Raw genomic sequence first — 21,171 nt, forward strand, 5'->3', positions numbered from 1 at the left:
TGAAAACCAGAATAAAAACAGTGGTCGAAAATGGGCAAGCTGTGCATCCTGCCGAAAAACTAGAATATAGTCATGGAAATATTTTTACGATTTATTGTACTGTTAGGAAAATTAGCTACCATTGAACTACTGGACTTTAAGTATAGTAATGGTGAGTTAAATACTGGAATAGAGTATAGGTTAGAGTGAAATGCTAGACATTGGTTCCCTTCGTTCCTCCACATATGATTAAATTTTAAAAATGCTCTTAGTGAGGAATCTAGGGCAAATGAAAAGGAAAAAAGGCATCTGCCTTGTGGTCCCAGTTTTATCTTACTGAAATGCTTTGGTTGTACACCTCTGAGAACTTACCCTTGTATCCAAGTGCTACTGCCACAGCCTCTTTTGGATTTGGCTTTGAACATGCTTGTCCAGTTGCTCCAAAATACAATCCATACTTGCTGATCACCTGGGCATACTTGGAAATACAAGTATTTGCTATAATCTTCAGATTTAGCTATGTGATGTCTTCGAAAGACCAATACATACCCCAGTGTTCAGTTCTGGTGAGGTATGCACAGCAGTAGCTATTATTTTGTTCTATCCTTGGCCTGAAATATTTTAAACATACTGTAAATTTTTAGCATTTAGAATTTTGGAAGGGTATTTTGTTGCTCTTCTGTTTTCCTTTTTTTTTTTTAAAGTACAAAATTGTATGAAGTAACCATGTATTTTTTAAAGATATTTCAATTTTCGCATTATCAAAGGCAAAAGGCACACCTAAACAGTAACCTTTTCATGTTCTTAATAGTCTAAACTTTGCTATGTCTAGCACAGAAAAAATGGAAAATACTTCGAATTGCTTGGATAAATAAGAAATGAGAAACTTGAGGAAGCAGTCACTTCAATAAAGGTGTTTTTTTTTAAATCCATTCAGCTTAATAAGAAAGTAATTACTTTAAGACTTACTGGTATCCATTTCCAAAATCTGAATAACCTAAAGCAATTAAATAAAAATTAAATCAGAAGAACTTTGGCTCACCTGTTGTGGTTTAACCCTGGTGGGCAGCTGTGCAGACACTCACTCACTCCCCCACAGTGGGATGGGGGTGAGAATCAGAAGGGCAAAAGTGAAAAAACTCGTGGGTGGAGACAAGGACTGTTAAACAGGAGAAGTAAATGATGCATGTGCAAGCAAAGCAAAGAATGCCATGGGCAGGCAGGTGTTCTGCTATCCCCTAGAAAGCTGGGCTTCATCACCTGCAGTGGTGACTTGGGGAAACAAATGGTGTAACTCAAAACATCCCCCACTTCCTTCTTCTCTCTCCTCTAAGTGCTGAGTATGATGCCATGTTGTGTGGGACATCCCTCAGACAGTTGGGGTCAGCTGTGTCCCCACCCAAGTCCTTGTCCACCCCCACCCTCCTCACTGGTGGGATGACAGGAGGAGCAGAAAAGGCCTTGACTCTGTGTAAGCACAGCTCAGCAATAATGAAAACACTGTTCTGTTATCTATGCTGTTTTCAGCACAAATCCAAAACTTAACACTATGCAAGCTGCAACAGAGAAAATTAATTCTATCCTGTCCAAAACCAGTACATGATCCTTAGGGGAAAATTGCTGTAGTTACAAAGTGAGTCCCGTGAGATTTCCATGGCAGCTGCTAAGCCAAAGAGAGTTTTCTTCTGTCCTGAGTAAGTGGCTTACATCTTATGCATCTCACTGACTTTTTGTAGTGATGGTTGTTTTCCCATTTAAATATAATCCTCCTTCAGTGGAGGCAGAGTAGGTCTTCAAGGGCAATAGGACAGATAAAAACCATGTGGGACAGGGAATAGCTGTCAGTTTGTTCCAAAGGCTTTGCAGCTTACTTAGACATACTATGATTATACAATTTACAGCTAAGTCAAATCTATGGAGTAGTCAAGCCATAAACGTATGAAGATGCATCACCTATAGAAGGTGCATCTTTACAATCAGTTTAAACCAGTCCATGTACATACCACTGCTATGTACATGGACTGCTAACAGGGTTCCTTGTCCTGGCACCCCATTCCCCCAGCCTCCCTTATGTTTAGCACCAGCATTCGTGCAGCTGCGCAGCCATATGGGTCAGGGAGTTGCTCCAGATGGCAATTAATCCATTTGCAGTGGGACTTCTATTAGTGTGGAGTTTCTCTCAGACTCATCATGTCTGGTCAAGCTGACAGCCTGTCTGTATGGGCACGAGCAGAGAGGGACACGCTGTGAAGGAGAAGGGAGGGCTCCACTCTTTTCACAACTGTATGAATGCAGAGTGGCATAATAAGCCCGTTAATTCTTCTGAGAACAGGGTTGGAGTTTTCTTTTTTATGAGGCTGTTGTCATATATCTTGGTATCTTTTGTAGAAAAATGGTAAACATTGTGACTTTCAGCCTTAAGTCATGCCATTCTAAGAATCTCTCCAAAGCCATACTCACACATTTCCTAGAGTGTTTCCAACTCACATTGTGCTCTCAGATTGCTGGGAAATGTATGTGTACAAAACAGAGTATGCAGTCAGATGCTCATCGCTCTGTCAGCCAAGAAACTATTGCTTCTTATAGATGTACAAATATATAAGCAATATAAGAAAAAGTTAAAGACTAAAAAATAAGAAAACTAATTGTTTGGATAGATCACTTGGAAATACCCTTATTTATCATCTTTCCAATTAATACATTTTTCTATGCATGTGTTAAATTTCTTGTGTCCTTCCTGGTGCAGACTGCCTGCCATATTGAGAGCTGCTGTGAAGGACTAGTTTGCTTTTAATCTGATTGTCTATATTTTTTTGTTCACTTGTCACACAGGATTTAATGGGATATATATTCACTTAATCTATAACTTCCTCTGGGTTCTAATAAAAATTTTCAGCTCTTTATCACAGCCTTCCTGAAGCCTGAAATAGGGTTTCCAGCCACTTTGTGTTTTGCTCATAAGCTGCTGCCGTGAGTTAAGGTTCAGGCCATCTGTCATCAGCTTATGGTATCAAAAGCAGAGACCAACGAAAAAAAACAGCAAGATTTTTGAGCTCACCACGTATTTTACTGTCAACAGCTAATTATTGCATTGCGTCATACATAGCTGCCTGGGTTGTTCTGGGGCAGATCTATATTTTTATCCCTAAATTGGGTACCTTAATTACATCATAATTCTTATAGTGTTACACTGGGAATAGTCATTGTGGAAAAACTACTGTATTTGTCAAGTGACCTGATAATGATGGCAAGTACAATGTATCACATTAAGTGAACAGTTAATCACAGTAGATATCAGAGATTTGAGTGACCTGTGCAATGCTGAGTTACTTGCCTACCACTGTTTTTGGGGGTTTTTTTATATTGTTTCAATAGGTAGATTATTTTAGTATACTTGTAGTACTTGTGGGAAACAAGTTTTTATTTTAGTACACTTAGTACTTGTGGGATAGAATGTTCTCCAAAGCAGGGATCATTTTCTTGCTTTTGTTTCATCTCCTGTTTGATTTTAAAATAGGTCCTCTGTATAAAGTATTGTAGCTCCTGACACTTTATTATTCAAAAGACATTTCTGACAAATTAGGTGATCTTGGTTCTTTGGACTGTAGAAACAGTATTCATAGTCTAGTCTCATAAGAAAAATGCAAAGACATGGTGAAGGAGTTGCATTTATGAGTAAATACTCGGAACTTCTGAAATGCACAATTCTCTCACTTTCTGCAGCATTCCAGGTAGTCCACTGCTGTAGTTTGTGCAAGCCAATTAATTAGAAAAAACTACAAAGAAGATGTTGAAGAATGTCCTCTTGCCCTTAGGTTTCCTTCTTGTTGAGATGCTGTGAACATCTGAAGAATTATTCCGGACGCTATGGTGTCTAAAATAGGCTTTTTTGACAGGTGTTAAGGAGAAATGGGATAAGGTTAATCCATACAGCATGTCGACTTGCTAGAGATTGCTCTCGCTGACATTGCTATTACTCTGGTGCTGCAAAGGAAGAATACTTCGCTCTCTCATTATTAATTGCAAGTTAGCTATCAATTTACTGTAACCCACACAAAAACTCCCAATAAAACATCTCCTCTTCTTGATCCAAATGCAGGAGTGATAGTCCAAAAGTGGAATTAGTGGGCAGTACGGTATCCGGCACTCTAGAGAAAGACTCCTCTGAAAGAAGCAATGACATCGGTAAGTTATGGTGCTTTCTACAGTTTGTCTAAGAAATTTATGGTGCAAGTTTCTGCTTTTTAGTGACTGTTGTATGATTCAAGAGGCAGATTGAGGATTTGGCAATGAATGTGAGTGCTCTTATATCAAATTTTAACTGCAGGATTAAAGGATCATTTTGACTTTACTTAAAATAGTTTTGTTGGGGGTTTCTGTTTAAAAAAAAATAAAAGCAAATATGGAATAGTGAGCTATTTTGAATAGGAAAGCTCTTGTTGTTTTTGTTTAAAAGTCTGAAACAAGCGAGAAGTCCAACAATAATTAGGCATAGTTGTTTAACTGATGTAATAGTGTTGCCATGGTTTTAATACTGCAAAAGATTGTGGGCTTGGTGCAGTTAGTAATCTTTACACTTTCAAATACAAAGGAACAGAAACACAGTTCAGGTCAATTTGACTAAATTTTACCGCACACACCAATTAAAAGCAGTCTCAATTTCTATTGTAAACAACTTCTGTTCCTGACCTATCAACCATTTAATCAGGAAGTCACCTGGAAAGGAGCAACCACAGGTTATTTTTCAGTCTTCTCTCACCCTCCTTCCTGCTCAAGCTGGCAAAGCAGGAGCGATGGTGTTTGCTGGGTGGGTGCTGCAGTGCAAGGTGCTGTGAGCGCTGTCCCAGGGCAGTGGGCACGAGCCCCAGAGCCATCTTCTGCCTCTGCTCAGAGAGCCCAGCAGCTGCTGCCGTCACTCTCCACTTGCAGCTGTGCCCACAGACCCGTGTTTGTCACAGGCAGAGCCCAGGATCCTGCCTGAGTAAGCACTGCTACCTTTCACTGGGGCATGAAATGTCATTTTGGCGTGGTGTTGTCTACCCAGGCTGCTTTATTAGTAAAGCATTTCTGTACACTAGCATCCTCTCAACAGCCAAGCACACCTTTTCCTCAGATTTGGAAGCAGAACTTTAGGTTATAAAGGAATTTTAATTGCAGTGTTACAACAGAACACTAAATGCATTTCACATAGGTCTATGAGCTTTCCAGCACACATATATCTGCTTTTTGTAAAGCTTCTGTTGCTATGGTTCTTCTGGACTAGCAGGTAGTATCTTTTTCCCAGGTTTTCATTTGGCTTAAATATGGAAAGCTGGAAGCTCTTGATAAATTGCATGAACATTTTTATTGTAGAGACTCTTAGAAAAGAATGGTATGGAAATGAAGACAAATTCTACCATTTAGTGTTCCTTAACTATGTTTACAAATTTGCTTCAAAGCACGTAAGACTCTGCTTACTTGAAAGTTATGATGCATGTAGCATATGCTACCTGTGTGTGATGGAGGTAAACTTTTTATTCCTTGTTCTAGTTTCCTTGGAACCACTGTCAGGATAAACACTTAGAGTGTTTTGTGTTTTTTAGTTTTGCTAATTATGGTTTTATTTTGTTTTATTCTTAACATATTAGGCAGAAGATCTTATTTATAGGAATTCTCGTTCATTTCCAGGACATGGAGGGTGAGAGGAGGATAGTGGAGGGAAGAATTTGGGTTGTTTTGGAGGTTTTTTAAAGATGCAGAATAGCAGCCAACAAGAATCCATAAACCAAACCACAGCATGTTGCAAAGGGTTTAGCTGATGTCCTCCTGTTACCACTTACACAGAGAACCTATTGAGCTCAAGGATAAAATAGTGTGAATACTTAAATAAGTATAACTTGATAGGGTCAAACCAGAATGGCATTTACAAGGGCAAATCATGTCGTTCTAGCCTGTTAGACAACTTGTTAAAAGAAAAAAATAAATAAATTATGGTTTTGAATTGAAAGGGGATCCAGAGATCAGAACTGTTATAAATTTTCAGGCAGCTTTTGACAGCTTGTGTAAAATACTGTCAAATAAATAAAAGACATTTTAAGAGAGGGCAGAGCAATAAATCAAGATTTAATAAAGAAAACTAATTCAGAGTGAATTAATGTCTTCTTCTATGAGGAGAGGTTTGGAGTTCAGAGCAGTTTATGGTGCAATGTACTTGTAGAGATGTATGGTGTGATTTTGTTTCATTTACTTACAAAGAGAACAATGGGTTGGAGAAGTCTTGCGGCTACATGAGTTATTAGAAAAGATGATGGATGTGTGAGTGGAGTTGTCCAGTGTATTCCAAAACACTGGTAGATCTGGCTGTATGAGTCCAAATAATATTTAACAGTGATATATCTTACTGGTTTTGCCCCTATGTCGTGTGCTTTGTAGGAAGGACAACCTCGGCTTCTCTGAGGCTCATCCATCCTGTCAGAATTTATTTGATTAAATCTACCATTTGATGTCTTCTCAGAAATCCAAATTTACACAACAAGTTAGAGTGGACCTACGTGACAGACAAGGTGTGACTTAGCAGTAGCCTTTGAAGAATATTGAAGTTAAATGGCCTTTAGCAGCTTGGATGCATGACCACTCTGGTTACTGGGCTCCTCTTTATTGTTCCATTAGTCCAATGCCATTCCCAGCTCTCAAGGAGAACAGGGGGAAGAGCAACAATCACTTGCAAGTTGCCTCGCCCTCTTTCATGCTTATGCTAAGTACTGATGGTGAATTGTGCACTGAAAATGAATACCACAGCACCTCCTGGCTACTTTGCACTAGAGATGTTAAACTGGGAAGTGGCTGCCACTTTCTTAGTCCTATAGACAGTCCAAAGTTCTTGTTCCCTTCATGCAGAGCAGAGAGATGGACAAAAACAATGGAGAGACAGTTTTGGTTACTAAAGCAAACCAAACTAATGCTGGATGGAGAAAGTTATTAATTCTGTGAAGGATTTTTAATGATTTCTAAGTTGGTTCCTTTTCTTTTCTATGATGAGACCAAAACCAGTGTGATGGGGGAGGAGAAAATGCAGGGTTCTTCCATGTGCCATCTCTCAAAAAACAAACAAGTGGTCAGCAACAATGAAATCAGTAATGCCATCAACAACTGAGCAGCAATATGCTGAGCTGAATTGGGAATCCAGATTCAAAACTTGCATTTTGTCTAGGTCCCTTGGAAATGGCTTTTACCTGATTATTTTCTGAGTAATATTTTACCAGTGGGTCAATGTTGTCTAACCAGAAAACCCCACACTGTTAAAAACTTTCTCTGCCCCCTTCACCAACTGGGAAAATCATAAATGCTTGAGCAAGGTTGAGGTGATGTGTGATACTATAAATAATGTTCTATGAGTTGCATATATAAAAAAGTTATTTTTATATAGATAATAGCTCATGACTTGGTTTCCTTAACATGTTCAGCAGAGCTGTGACTTCACATGTAAATTTCTTGATGATAATTCTGTGCTGATTACAATTTTCCAAACTGCACTGACAAGAGAAAATTCTTCATAGCAACTTCACTACTGATTGTAGATATAATGGCAGCTCTTATTTCTGTTGTCCATGCATTTACTTCTTTTCACAATCTTTACAAAAGCCATTGGAAAACTAGCCCTCAGAATATATTATTTAAGAGGAACCGTTCCCCATTCCTCCTCACTTTTTCTTTTGTTTTCTTTTTCCCTGTTTTCAGTGATGTCTTTACTTTCCTTTCCACACATCTTGCATTCAGCTTTTCCTATTTACATCTCTTTGCCATGGCTAACTCTTCTTCATTTCACGAGGGTAAGGCTTTTTTATTTTTCCACTTCTTTTCTATCCTGTCTTTGGTTTAGTTCACAATGCATAACAAGGAAATGCAAAAAGAAGATTCTGTAGAATAACAAAGTTTACATGGATATTACAGGGGTATTTTTTTATTAAAAGTTGAAATTGAGCATACTGTGACAGAAAATCTTGCATCATAGTTTTGAAATGAGAAATCATTATCATTTAATGCATCATAAGAAATTTCAGTGACAAAAATGACAATTGCAATTTACATGTGGTGTTTTTTCAGTGCTCTGGATTCATTAACCTGTTCTTGCAGACAGGTTTTGTCATCACAAAGTGTAATGCATATATTTAATTGTGCAAAAGCAGTTAGAAACATACTAGTATGGTCTTCTAGTCTGAAAGAGGCAAAAATCTCAACAAACATACAGTAAAAATTTGAAGAGTGTTCAGGGGCACTCAGTGGAAAATGTGTGGTCATGTACCCGAGGCTGTAGTTAAATCACAGTGATTACTCACCTCTGTTGGTACATCTCTACCAACAGCTGGTCTGGATTGGCAGTGGCTTTTTGAGCTTTTAAAATGCCTCTAAAGCAACATAAGCTATACTGACAATAAACCCTGTTCTGCAAACTGTTGTTCCTACATAGAACTACATTGATTTCAACAGCTTCAATTCATGCCTTATGGTATAACTTGACCTGTTTGTCTTTAATTTCATAAAGAACTTTGTATATGAGGGCCAGTGTGATGACAGAAACTTCTAGCACATACAATAGCTTAGTGGATGTAGTGGGTTGAGCACTGGCCAAACGCCAGTGTACCTACCAAAACAGTGAATCAAAAACTTAATGCTTTCCAAAAAATGGTATTGAATTATCTCTGCAAGTCAGGATCAATCCTAAGTCTTCTAACTATACACAAACATACACTTTGGAATCCTGGAATCCTGAAACAAGTTTTGTCTATCCAAAGCAGGGTTGCTTTGACATCATCTAATACTTAAAACCATATGGATTTAAGCTAAGTGATTCAAGAAATTAGCCACAAAGAATTAAAAATAATATACCTACTGTGGAAACGATCAGTTAATCCCCACAAGAAGCAGTTTCTGTGCTTTGTAGAAAGACTGAATTGCACAGAGCCAAGTGGATATATCTTTCCAATATTTTTCCTGGCTCTTTACGCATTTTGCTCAGTATTTATGAAAGCAGTTAATAATCTTCACCAGTGCTAACATAAGGCACAGATGCCTTCATTGATTCCTACTGAAGCATCTAATGATAGTATGAACTATAGTAAGAGCTTCCCTGGAAGCTGGTTAGTGCAAGTCCGTTTTTTAGCATTTCCTCAGACTTCTGCAGAGTATTTGCTGGTGGACCATGGAGTACTGGCAAAAGCCATGTGATCACCCATTCTTTTTTTTTCTGTCCTTCCCTGCAAGATTGGTGGTAGATTGCCTGAAAGGGTAGTTAAAAACATCCTCTTGAAAATATCTAATAAACAACCAAAAAAAATCTTCAGTTTATCATGTTTCCTTGGACTGCAACTTGCAGTTGTTCTAGAGCTGTATTTGTCAGGAAAGGTGATTGCTGTGCCTCTGACTGCAAGAAAAAGTGATCTAATAAGATTTGGCCCACACTAGGGAAAAAGATGGAGAGTATTTCCAGTAACAGGTTGTAGAATGGAGCAGGTTTGTTTTTAAATCACAGGCTTTTTTATTGCCAGATATTATAATTATTTTGCCTGAAAACACAGAATGAAAGTTGGAAAATCAGAAAATATTGGTAAATATAAGGTCTGGAGGACAAAATGTGACTCATAAAATGAAGATCAAAATGTGCTTAAACCTCTTTCTATGCTGCTATTCATGCTCATTTTAATAGGGCAAAGCAAAGGAATAGAATTGCGCGACTGGTTTAAGTTGTAATATAAATTTTGATGTCAGTGAGTCAAAATCACCCATAAACATAGTTCTGGACTGTAAATATTGTAATCAGGAATATGGTCATGGCGCTTTATATAAATTAAGTAGGGCTCTTGCCCTGAGGGGTCCAGAAAAAAGCAGTAAACTAGAAATTTAAATTGGTTGCCATGGGTATCAAGTTGAGGTGCCTGAAAACAGCATATCCATTTCTTCTAGCTCCTCAGTTTTCTTGACCTTTCAGTTCTTTCTTGGCATGTTCCAAATTGTTATAAATAAAATCCTTATGAGGGCACTGGCAAGTGGTTAGCAAAGCTTGTTATGGCAGCTTTCTACATTCAGCTATTAAAGCAATTAAAGTGAGGATTGAAATGGGAGAAGATAATTGTGAGCTTTAGGAATGGTTGTCCTAAAGTCACAGCTGTCCAGTGACTGTCCTGGGAAGCCAGGTGAGCTACACTGTTTGGCTCCAAGGCACAGAACCCTGTGGGCAGACCTCCCTGGTACATCACTGTTGCACTCCTGAACAAAGGAACCTTGCAGCCAGGGAGGTCTCCTCCTACAACTGTTTTACCCAAATCTTAAAAACCAGTCTGTGATTCATTATGGGTGAGATTTGCTGCCTGAAGCGTGGCTGGGAGAATGGCTGTGTTCCTCAAAGGGTACAATGCCATTCAGCACGGAGGGAGTAGCAGAATTTGGATGCTTGAAGTAGTTAAAACAATTGTAGTCTTCTGAAAATTCCCACTAACTTTCAGATTATTGAGTTATTTTTAAATTTCTACTATATATTGAGTGGGCACTAATGCAGAAGATTTTGTCCTCAGTGTGTGTCTCATTTGGCAGCTTTAAAGACTATTGCATTTAAAGATGCTGTATAGATACTATTTCACATGCCTATTGTCAACCTGTTAAATGTGTTGAGGATGATAATGAAATGAAATCCACCTCTGGCTTTTGTGACATAATCTTCTTCAAATGAACTGAATGCCAACTTTGCCTCATTTCCTTCAGCCTCTCTGTATTTCTCACCTCACCATTCCTCACCATTAGCATTCTGAAAGTGTTGATTCTCTTATTACTTCCCACTTCAGTCTTTTCAAGGTGAAATCTCTCTACTAATTCAAAAAACTTTCTGTCATCATTATGTATAAATTACTTTGCCCAAATACTAAAAAACCTAAATGGAAGATAAAGCCTAGCCACTTTTTATGCCAGAATAATAAATGCAGGGGATAAAAGGGGTAAGGAAGGAAGCATAAGCACTGAACTTTATATTTCAGGGGTCTTTTTTGGGGCAGGGATTGAAGGTTATTTTCTAGGAAGATACAAATCTAAGGAGTTTAGAACTTTTTCTCTAAATAATTGTTCTCCTGGATCTGGGCATTTAAAAAAAAATACCATCATCATCCTTTAAATAACCATGTTTCCAAATGAACATAGTAGTGGAGCGAAATATTCTATTCTTAAGTGGCTTGGAAGTATATCAGGGAATAATTCTTGCACAGCTAACATTTTTTCATATTCATGAAATATTTTGCTCAGAAAAGTTGCTCAGTAAGAAAGACTGTTTATACTACACTGATATATTCGAATTATTCTGATGCCTTTCTCCCCATCTCATGAATTGCTTCGTGGATTACCAGCTTGATCAGTGACACAGTAATAATGATGAATACATCTCTTTATTTGTCGAACCAATATCAACTATTTTTTAAGTAGGGAGTTAATTGATGGGTGCCATCTCTATGTTCTATGTGTTTAATAGAATCTTCCTTAGTGTTTATTATTACCAGACAAAGAAAAAGCTGGACCAGTGCAGAGTCCAGGTCTGCTGGATGCTGATGTTTTTGTAATGGCAATTAATATGGCTGTGAATACAGTAGACTGGACTTTTTCTTTAATGACGTTCCATTTGGACCCTGTCAGGAAGGCTGTACATTTTGCTTAGTATGTACATTTAAGCCCCCAATTTCTGATAGCTGCAGGAATACAAACTAAAATCAAATCACTGCATTTAATGACCTCAGGGAGTTTAATATTGCCTTGCTTTCCACCAGCAACAAATAATCAAATAACCAGCACAAGTGAATTACTGAATCCACAGCATATATGACAGCATGGCAGAAGTGTTTTGAGTGGTTCTGTTGCTCATTCTACTAGTTACCAGCTGACTGGATGGGAATTTTCTTGAATGAATGAATATTTTCTTGAATGAATATCTCCACAGGTGATGATTGTAGAAGGTGGTGATAGCCTTAGATGCGGAGCAGATTGGGGAGGAAGAACAACATCTAAATAAGGAGGACAAATGGAGAGAAAAAGGGCATATAAGAGTGCTGAAGTGGACTTACTATTTTATTGTTGTACCAAGTGTTGTTCATTACACTTTAATAGAATTTCATTTAGAGTATCAACTGAATGGCTGAGATTTCACTGGTTTGGCAGCAGATACTACCTGTGGAGCCTTTGTAGCCTCAGTTCTACTCTCTTTAAAGTTCAGTACAGGTATAGGCTGCTTTAGTTTCTTTTTCTAGCTATCAAAAATGCATTCAGAAGTGGAAAAAATGTAAGATTCCAAATATTTCTTGATAATAGAAGCTTTGACCATAAATGTTTACTTTTCATAATTTTTATTAAATGCATGGAGCAAATTATGTCTGCAAATGCTTATGGGTCTCAAAGATGCAAATTCATACACTTTCTGTTTACCTATACATTTTACAATTTAAACCTGAGTATTCTATTTTTCTGATCAAATATAGAAAATTAAAATTAGACAATATGTTAATATATTGATTATTGATTTTCTTTGTGATCTTAAGTAATTTGGCTATTTTATGGGCCAGCTTCAAACTGGATATTAATGGAAAACAGCTCTTACACTTGCTTGCTTTATTTTTCATAGAAAATAATTTTTTCCTTCAGTTTCTCCTCTCCTGAAACCCTGAAGTTCTGTAGGACTCCAGATAGGTTTTGTGCAATCTGCTAAAATCAGCTCGTTTTAACTTTCAAAGCACTGTGCCCTTACCTGACATGTTGGGTACAATTGAGGCTTCAAATTGCCAAATTCCCACTGACAGACTGGGTGGGTGACCTACCTTTGCACACAGGCTGCAACAGCCAATAAAAAGAGCAATGACAAAAATACATGGTAGAGGAGAGTGGGGTCACTGGTTATATATAGGAAGAGTCACTCCAAAAATAGAGTAGTATTTGGAGGTGAATAACCTTAGACTATTTCAGGGCTCTTTTTTTTTTTTTTTTTCTTTTTTTTTTTTTTTAATCTCAGAGGTGGAAGGATATTGCTGAATAAGGAATCTCCAATCCCATTTACTTTCTAGCTGACAAATCATGAATACTTGAAATCAACTTAAATGTCCTTCAGTGCATATAGTTTATTGCACAGACCCATTAATTAATTTGTTTTACCATTGTGTAATTTGGTATGATGGTTGGTTGTAATATGGCAACAAAACTGGATCTTCAGAGATTCACTGTTCTGTAATAGTTTGGAAAATTAAGTGTCTAGTATATAGAACTATTAACTTAAAACCTATTTTTTCCTACATGTGTGCAATGAAAAAATAGTCTCTGAAAAATGAATATCATTCCTGTATTTGACTGATATCTGAAAGTAATTTTGAAGAACTTTGATTATCTTGTCTAAAGTACCTCTTGTGTGTTTTCTGACTCCTTCCTGCTCAACATATGCTGTAGGGCATTTTGAAATGAAGGTGAGTGAAACTGATACAACCCATAAAAATAGATGAATGGTATTAAGCCATTTGATTTATCCATGTAATCATGAGCTGTGGTATTCCTTGGGCCTCCACATCGTTCTTTCACGTAAACATGTTACCCTGTGGCTGGATTCAGTAAACACTTCCCCAGAGCTTTTCACTGGCCATGGAGATGGTTGGTACAGCATTCAAGCAGACCTGCTTTCCCTGGACTCTGTACAGCTTCAGGAGCCTATTGGAGCTTTTACTTACCATAGCCTCTGGACTACTGGAGGGAGATAGTCCTCTCACCTGCAGTTACTGGAAACCACGGTGCCTCCAGCTGCAGGTGTCTGGGAACCTGTAGATCACTTCCAGCTTGATCATTCTCATTCTGCACTCTCCTGAGCAATTACTGCAATGCAGAGCTGACAGTATAGTTCCTGAGACAATATGTGCACAGTCTTATGTCTCCAGTTATTCAGGAAAAAAAATTCTAACCCCTTCAGTAGCCAGATGGAAATTTTGAAACTGTTTATTCCATGCCATAGAACCCATGATGTCATTTAGCTTTCACTATGCTGAAAACAAATCCAAAGGCTCCTCTACATGTTCCCCCTCTGCTTTATTGTGTTTGAGATGGAAGGGTAATTGTTCTTGGCAAGGGTGACTGGATTACAGCTGCCTTTGACTTCCAGGTTTTTTTAGTGCCATCATGGTGGCTAAATATGTGCAGAACACTGTGACACAGTGGGGAAAATGGGATTTAATTTCTTTGAAATTAGAAAAAAATGTGATTCTTTCCCTTGGAAGACAATTGCCAGAAAACCAAATCGATTCTATTTTATTTTTAAGACTTGGAAGGTTTTGATTCTGTAATACCAATTGCTGAGAAGCTTAATCATCCAACTACAACCAGACCAAAAGCTACTGGCAGGCGACCACCCTCCCAGTCTCTCACATCTGTAAGTTAATTTTCCTTTTCTTTAAAAACTATTTTTAAAAATATTTTTTCTGAATTCCCCCCCTGGCTCCTACTTGTGTTCCTTGGTGCTTTTACTCCTTTTACCCAGCCGTTCCTTCACACGTACAATGAGGCAGAGAGATGCAGATCAGGAAAAATACTGTCAAAAGGCTGCCAGTGTTTTGAATACTGATGTTTAAAACATTCCCTTCCTTCTAAGGTTTATACCCCCTTATTTGAGTGCTGCCACGTATTCCTTGCCAGCCATGACTGAGCCCAGAAAAATCCCTTATAAAAATCTTTGGAATAGACTAATTTGTGCGAAGTATTGAGGATTTTGAAAGTGTTTCCCAAAAGAAGCATTTCTCTTGGTTTCTTGCAGACATTTACAAGATTTTGCGGACAAACAGACCACTCAGTCTTCAACAGCCCTCCTTGATCTATCATGTGTTTCTTCTCATTAAGGTCACAGCTGTAAATACAGGGTGATTTAAATTTCACTCTCTAATATCTATCGTTGGACAAGTTGGTCTCAGAAACAATACTTTGGAAAACACTGCTTAGTTTTTCAATGTCTTCTCCTTTGGTGTTTGGGGTTGGTTTGTTTCCATGCTTTTTTGTGTTCTGGAATATCAGAATGAAAGCAACTACTGATGTTTACCTGGGTCCATGCTGCTGAAGTGGAAGGAAGCTAAAAGGATTATTGAAAAACTAATAGAACTCAAAGAAAGAGAATGCTTTCAAAATTGACTGCTGTGCTGTCATAAGTACAGAAATATAAAAGAGCAGTATAGAGGTTTTCCTTCCCCTGTCACATCGATGAAGAAAGGATCAAGGGGTGGAAAGAACCTTTTCATACCTTTACCAAGAGGCTGTGCACAAGGCAGCCCTGCAGTACCAGCACCAGGCACTGGCAATGGCTGGGGCCTCTGAAGAGCAGCAGGGTGAGACCTGCTCTGCACAGAGCCGCGGCAGAGCCGCCCCGGTGACACAGCTGGCATCCCCACGGCACAGCACTCAGCCTGGGACAGGAGGCTGCCTTCGTCTTGTGATATCATGCAGTGCAAAGCTGCAAATAAATGTTGAATTCAACTCTTAAGAATATTTTGTTTCTTGAATGCTTTGAAAGCAATCTAGCTTTGAAAATAAGACGCAAAAAGGGGGAGTAGGGGACAAAGAGTCCTGATTTTAAGTGTTGTTACTTTGAAAATGATAGCTAAAAAAGTTCTTGTACAATGAAAGTTTCTGTGCTTTTCTTTTTCTTCTTTTGTGGTGTGTGTTTGCCTACACAGTCATCCCTTTCAAGCCCTGATTTCTTTGACTCACCAAGTCCTGAAGATGAGAAAGAAGAACATGTTTCCATTACTCACAAAACTCTTGAAGTGTCAAGGAAATCAAGAACTGTTACAATATCACAAGTAAGTTAATTGGAATGCCTCTGCATAACCTTATCACATGCATCTTCTTTTTTTAAAGCAGTACTGAAATATTTAAAATTTAATTCAACAGTCACCTGGTAACTGCCCACTTAAAGAAGCTTAAAATGATAAAAGTTACTGAAGATTGTTCTGTGTTTGAAAGGCAAGTCTAAAGTGAATTGCACAGTTAAAATGTCTCAAATAACCATACTGTGAAAAAAATCCTTCTTGTGTAAATGCATTTGACAGAATCAGAGAGGCTTGGAAATCAATTTTAGAAAATAAGACCCTGTCTTTTTGCAACTTTAAATTGCATTTACATTAGAAGAGTCTGTGAGCAGAGTAAATACAACTCTTTGACACATTGTAATAATATGTGAATTTAAATTTGCAAATATAATCTCTTTTTATACTGGTATAATTGTATTAATTTTTTAGGCTTGTGTCATTATTACTGTGTATTGGTAGACTACTACAGTGGAATCAAATATTACAAAAGGAGCATGTAGGTCAGGCTTTAAAGGTTGGAACTATTTTATAGTACATAAGGATACCTTTAATAATTAAAATACTACATTCTAATAGTTTAACAAGTATTTGAAAGATGAAGTCATGCACTTCTGTGATCAGGTTATAAGGATAATATTTTGCTATGTAGCTCCCTCTTCTGGGAGTACTTGCACCAAGAAATACTGCTGGGCCAACTAAGTTATATGACAAAACTGTAGATGTTGTTCCTGTAAAATGAGATGGCTGTGATTAGAAAGCAGCTGCTTGAAGCTGTAATGCTGATAGCCAGTTAAGCTCTGGAATAAGATGCTGTGATCAATGACTCCAGTTGTGCCTCGCTTGCCTGCTCCAGATTTGAACTCAGCCAGAAATCTCTTTTCAGCCTGAAGGAAACTTGCACCTACTGATACATAGGGTTATTATCCATGAAAGATCTGTTTAGAGGTACACATTACTCACACCCCACTCTGCTCTGCTGAGACCCCACCTGGAGTGCTACATCCAGCTCTAAGGTCTCCAACACAGGAAGGACATGGACCTGTTGGAGCAAGTCCAGAGGAGACCACTGAGATGATCAGAGGGATGGAGCACCTCTCCTGTGAGGAGAGGCTGAGAGAAATGGGTTTGTTCGGCTTGGAAAAGGGATGGTTTTGAGGTGACCTAATTGTGGCCTTCCAGTACCTGAAGTGAGCTGACAAGATGGAGAGGGATTTACAAGAGCATGGAGTGATAGGAGAGGATGATGGAATGCTTTCAAACTGAAAGAGAGTAGATTTAGATTAGATATTAGGAAAGAAATTCTTTACTGTGAGGGTGGCAAGGCACTGGAACAGGTACCAAAACAGAGAAGTTGTGTATGCCCCATCCCTGGAAATGTTCAAGACCAGGCTGGATGGGGCATGGAGCAACCTGGTCTAGTGAAAGGTGACAGGTGTCCAAATCTCCATGGCAAAGAGATTGGAACTAAGGAACCTTTAAGGTCCCTTCCAACCCAGATACACAAACTAATTGATAAAATGTTAAAAGAATATTATTCTGGTCATTGAGTCAAGTGTTCAAGGCACTACAGTGATTCAGTTTATTTGTGATTATAACGTCATTTTTATTTATATTTATGATCAGACTCGGTTTTTGTGCAGAACACTTGTTGAATTCAGTGTTTTCCCAGATCAGGTTCTGTGCTCAGTCATGGCTATATAGTAGGGAAGACTGGTTTTTGCAGAACTTGCTGGATCCTACTCTTCTCTTCCCATCATAATTTTTCCTGATTTTCACCTCATCACTAACTTTTCTCTTAGTTACTTTGTTCCGCTAATGGTACCCTGCCAGTCTCTAAGTCTGCACTCACAGTGTCTCCTTCCATTTCCATACCATGTATTCTCAGTATTTTGCCCTTTTCACCATTCAACTTCAATATCTCTTTTCCAAAGAGAGCTGGAAGTTTGCCTAGTGCTTTTTCTTACTCTTGTCCAAATCAGATTTTCAAACATGCCTGGTAGTTGTTGTGTAATGCACACATAGCACTGCCAAATAACAGTGTGAAGATTCCCCTTACTTGCCATTGTGATAACTGTAATTGTTCACTGTTCTCTGTAAGCAGTGAAGTAGATGGTCATGTATGGTTGTTAAACTTCAGATTTTCTAATTGTCTAGTAAGTATAAAATGTTATATTATATTACATTATGTAGCACATATGAATAGAGGCTTGTCTAATAAGCAGAGCACTGGATCGCAGTTAAGAAGCATGGAATCCTTTTTAGCTAACCACATGATTCCAGGGTTATAGGTTAATGGTGTGTTTTTCTGTCAAGTTCCTGGAGGAGTAAAGAGCCTTTCATAGTTATGGGGATTTATGGAAGCTTTGATTGAACACAGGACAGTACACCACCTTTATTTATTATTAATATATTATCATTTTGAAGCCATGAGATTTTTTTTCTATATATAGCATACCAACAAGTGAGTCTAATGAATATTTTTCTATTTTCATAATGCTTGGGGGAACATGTAATACATTTTTTAATTTTTGAAAAAACTTGGAAGATTCCTTCAGTACTTGGTGGGAAATTATAAATTTAATTTATGAAAAAATACAACTTGGATTCTTGGCCATGTAGTTTTGTGCTCTGTGGGAGACATCCATGGATGTAGATATGATCTCACAAACATCTGAGAGAAACACTGAGCATCTTTCCCTGGTTTAATTCACTGCTAGGTCTGAGATCTTGGAAATGCTGTTGCTGAATTCTTGCATCACAACTAGACCCCCTTTGATGTACATGTACAAAGATGATGATGCTATATTTATTGTGCTTTTGCAAAGACTGTCCACATCTGACTGCTGGAATTTCAGCATTACTGAAGAGCAGCTAAATACTTAGCATTGGTTAGAGGCCTAATTTTCATAAATCTTTCTGCAGACATTAAATGTTATTCTTTTTGTTGCAGGTGTCTGATAACAAAACTTCCTTACCTCCAAAACCTGGAGGTCTGGCTAGTGGCAGTAATGTACAACCATCACTATCCCCTTCACCATCACCTGGATTTCACTCAATTGCTATGGGAACAACAGGCCACAGGTCAAATTCCCCATCCCTGTTTGGTACTGAAGGAAAGCCAAAGACTGAGCACTTGAGCCAAGGTCAGACTGCCCTGGAAGAGCTGAGGACACAAATTAGGGAGCTAAGAACCATCATTGAAACCATGAAAGACCAGCAAAAGTAAGTACTGCAAATCACAGCTGTAGGTGGGATGGATCCATTTGTGCATAGCGATGGCAGTTTCTGATTGAGTTTGCCTTCATGGATATTACTCTGCACAGCTGGCCTATGTGTTTGTGAGTGATTTTCATGTGACAGAACATATTCAGGAGTGAGAACCTCCGCAAAAAAGACCTGCACTATCCACCAGCTTTTTTTTCCTGTGTTATGACACAAGTAGATGTTTATGGGGTGTTAAAGAAGTTAAGTTGCAAGCTATAAGCAGTGAATGTTGTTTTATTTGTCAATAACTAACTGGGAACTCATGTGCATTGATCATAATAAAAGGGGTGCATTTGTTATAGTTGTAGTACAAATTGCTACAAGCTTCTAAAGTTATTAATTTGTTATTTGACTGTAAGTATATTTTCCCAGGAAGCTCATGTTACAAAAGTAGTAATTGAATTACGACTAGGTCATCTGAAGGCCTTTGTGTTTATCGCCCTGAATCTTACTATTTTAGCTTTGGGCGCCTTTGTTTTCTTTAAATTGCTCATTTCTTAGGAGAAACTGGGGCTGGAATGTAACTTTTGATGTTCCTGAGAATATTTAATGCTTTGGAAGCTAAACCTTCACTTACATTGTCAGTTGTGTGTAGCCCAGGCAGGAAAAAGAAAAGGGCAAGCAGCGTGCAGAGACTGTGGCGGAACAGAGGTGTGCGGAGTTTGGGAGAAGATGCGGGAGGGCATGGTTCAAGCTGGATGTAGCCAGCAAGCCCCACGGCCTCGCCTCTTAGGCTGACCCTGCTCCTCTGGTCTCCCCGGCCCTTCTTGCAAGGGCAGCTTCCACCTACTGGTATCTGTCCTAAGGTGAGATCATTCAGTGGGAACATGAGATCGTGTCTGCTCCTTATAACTATGTTCCCTTTCCCAACAAAGAAGAATGACAGAAAATCCATATTTGGGATAATTACATCTTATAAATGAAGTTGAAGGTTACATTGTATTGCTGGCATAAACAGCTTTTAAGCGGCTTAAGTATGTGATAGGATGGGCAGGATTTGTGTTCCCAGTACCTATAACCCACCAACAGTGAATACATCTACATTTTTATATGGAAAAAGGTAACTGGGTGCTGATACGATGTTGGTACAGCTAGGCCAGAGCAAAGCCTGTGGATGCAGGGCTGTCAGGAGGCATTAATCATTAGCCATGTGGGATGGGGCGGGGTACTGTCCCATAGCGAGTTTTACTTCTCTCTGCTATAGCCTAGAGTTTACAAGAGTATGCTGACTTCAATTAAATGTTCAGAGGAAAAAAAATAACTAGTGAAATGGGGTAAATATGTCTCCAAGAGATAATATTTTTTATTCTACTAGTGTGATCATTTCCATCCCAAGCTTTTTTTGCGTTCTTTTAACAGAAAAGAGATTAAACAGTTACTCTCTGAGTTGGATGAAGAAAAGAAGATCCGTCTACGATTGCAGGTACTTAAATTGTTTTTAATGTTGGGGATGTGTTGGCAGTTGATTTAGCCTGTTATGGGACATAAACCTCTGCTGAAATACTTAGATTCCAGTGAATCAAAAACTACCAATATTTCTGAAAGGGATATCTGTTCCCTTCATAGCATTACAAGTTTGTGTCATATATATTGCAATACTGGGTTTTTACTGAAAAGCCTGATAATTATCCAAAAATTTATCAGCACAAGTAGACAAATTTTATAAATTTATACATAATACAAGACTCAAACTATGATTTTTTTTTTCAGTTCAGTTTTAATTGTTTGATTTTGTCACAAATGAAATCATGCCTTTTTAAGTTACTTACTTTCTGCCAAAGCTTTATATTTTGTAGTAGGCTTTTCTCGGTGCTTGGAATATTTCATATAGCAAGATTTTAATGTCTGCTTTACGGACTGACTCAGGTTATTTTTACTGAAGCATCCTGAGCAATATAAAAGAAGGGGCTCTGATTAAGAACCCATACTGCATAGTTTTTACAGTACCATAGCTCTAGATGTTGTGCTAGTTTAGTAATTTACCAGGTATCCTGCTGCCCTGCTTGAGAGATTCATGGAGCTCAGACTTTGCTGGAATCATTAGCAATACTGCTTTGATGTGGAATAATGTTGAAATGACTGCTTTTGGGGGTTT

The 21,171-nt window shown here is 38.3% G+C and overlaps 1 protein-coding gene across 8 annotated transcripts in view; it reads left to right on the top strand.

Moving 5' to 3' along the window:
* The window catches only part of SH3KBP1 (SH3 domain containing kinase binding protein 1), a 212,755-nt gene that overhangs the window by 189,545 nt on the left and 2,039 nt on the right, over positions 1 to 21,171 (top strand). For 5 of the 8 annotated variants that reach the window (XM_058840394.1, XM_058840409.1, XM_058840418.1 and 2 more), the window contains 5 exons: positions 4,079 to 4,164; positions 14,277 to 14,386; positions 15,678 to 15,803; positions 18,763 to 19,034; positions 20,436 to 20,499. In XM_058840394.1, coding sequence (XP_058696377.1) covers positions 4,079 to 4,164; positions 14,277 to 14,386; positions 15,678 to 15,803; positions 18,763 to 19,034; positions 20,436 to 20,499 — 658 coding nt within the window. Of the gene's footprint in view, positions 1 to 4,078; positions 4,165 to 7,695; positions 7,788 to 14,276; positions 14,387 to 15,677; positions 15,804 to 18,762; positions 19,035 to 20,435; positions 20,500 to 21,171 lie in introns of all 8 variants that reach the window. The other 3 variants (XM_058840428.1, XM_058840456.1, XM_058840401.1) reach the window with 2 other exon arrangements.

The sequence above is a fragment of the Poecile atricapillus genome, chromosome 1, assembly GCF_030490865.1.
Source record: "Poecile atricapillus isolate bPoeAtr1 chromosome 1, bPoeAtr1.hap1, whole genome shotgun sequence".
Taxonomy (NCBI): domain Eukaryota; kingdom Metazoa; phylum Chordata; class Aves; order Passeriformes; family Paridae; genus Poecile; species Poecile atricapillus.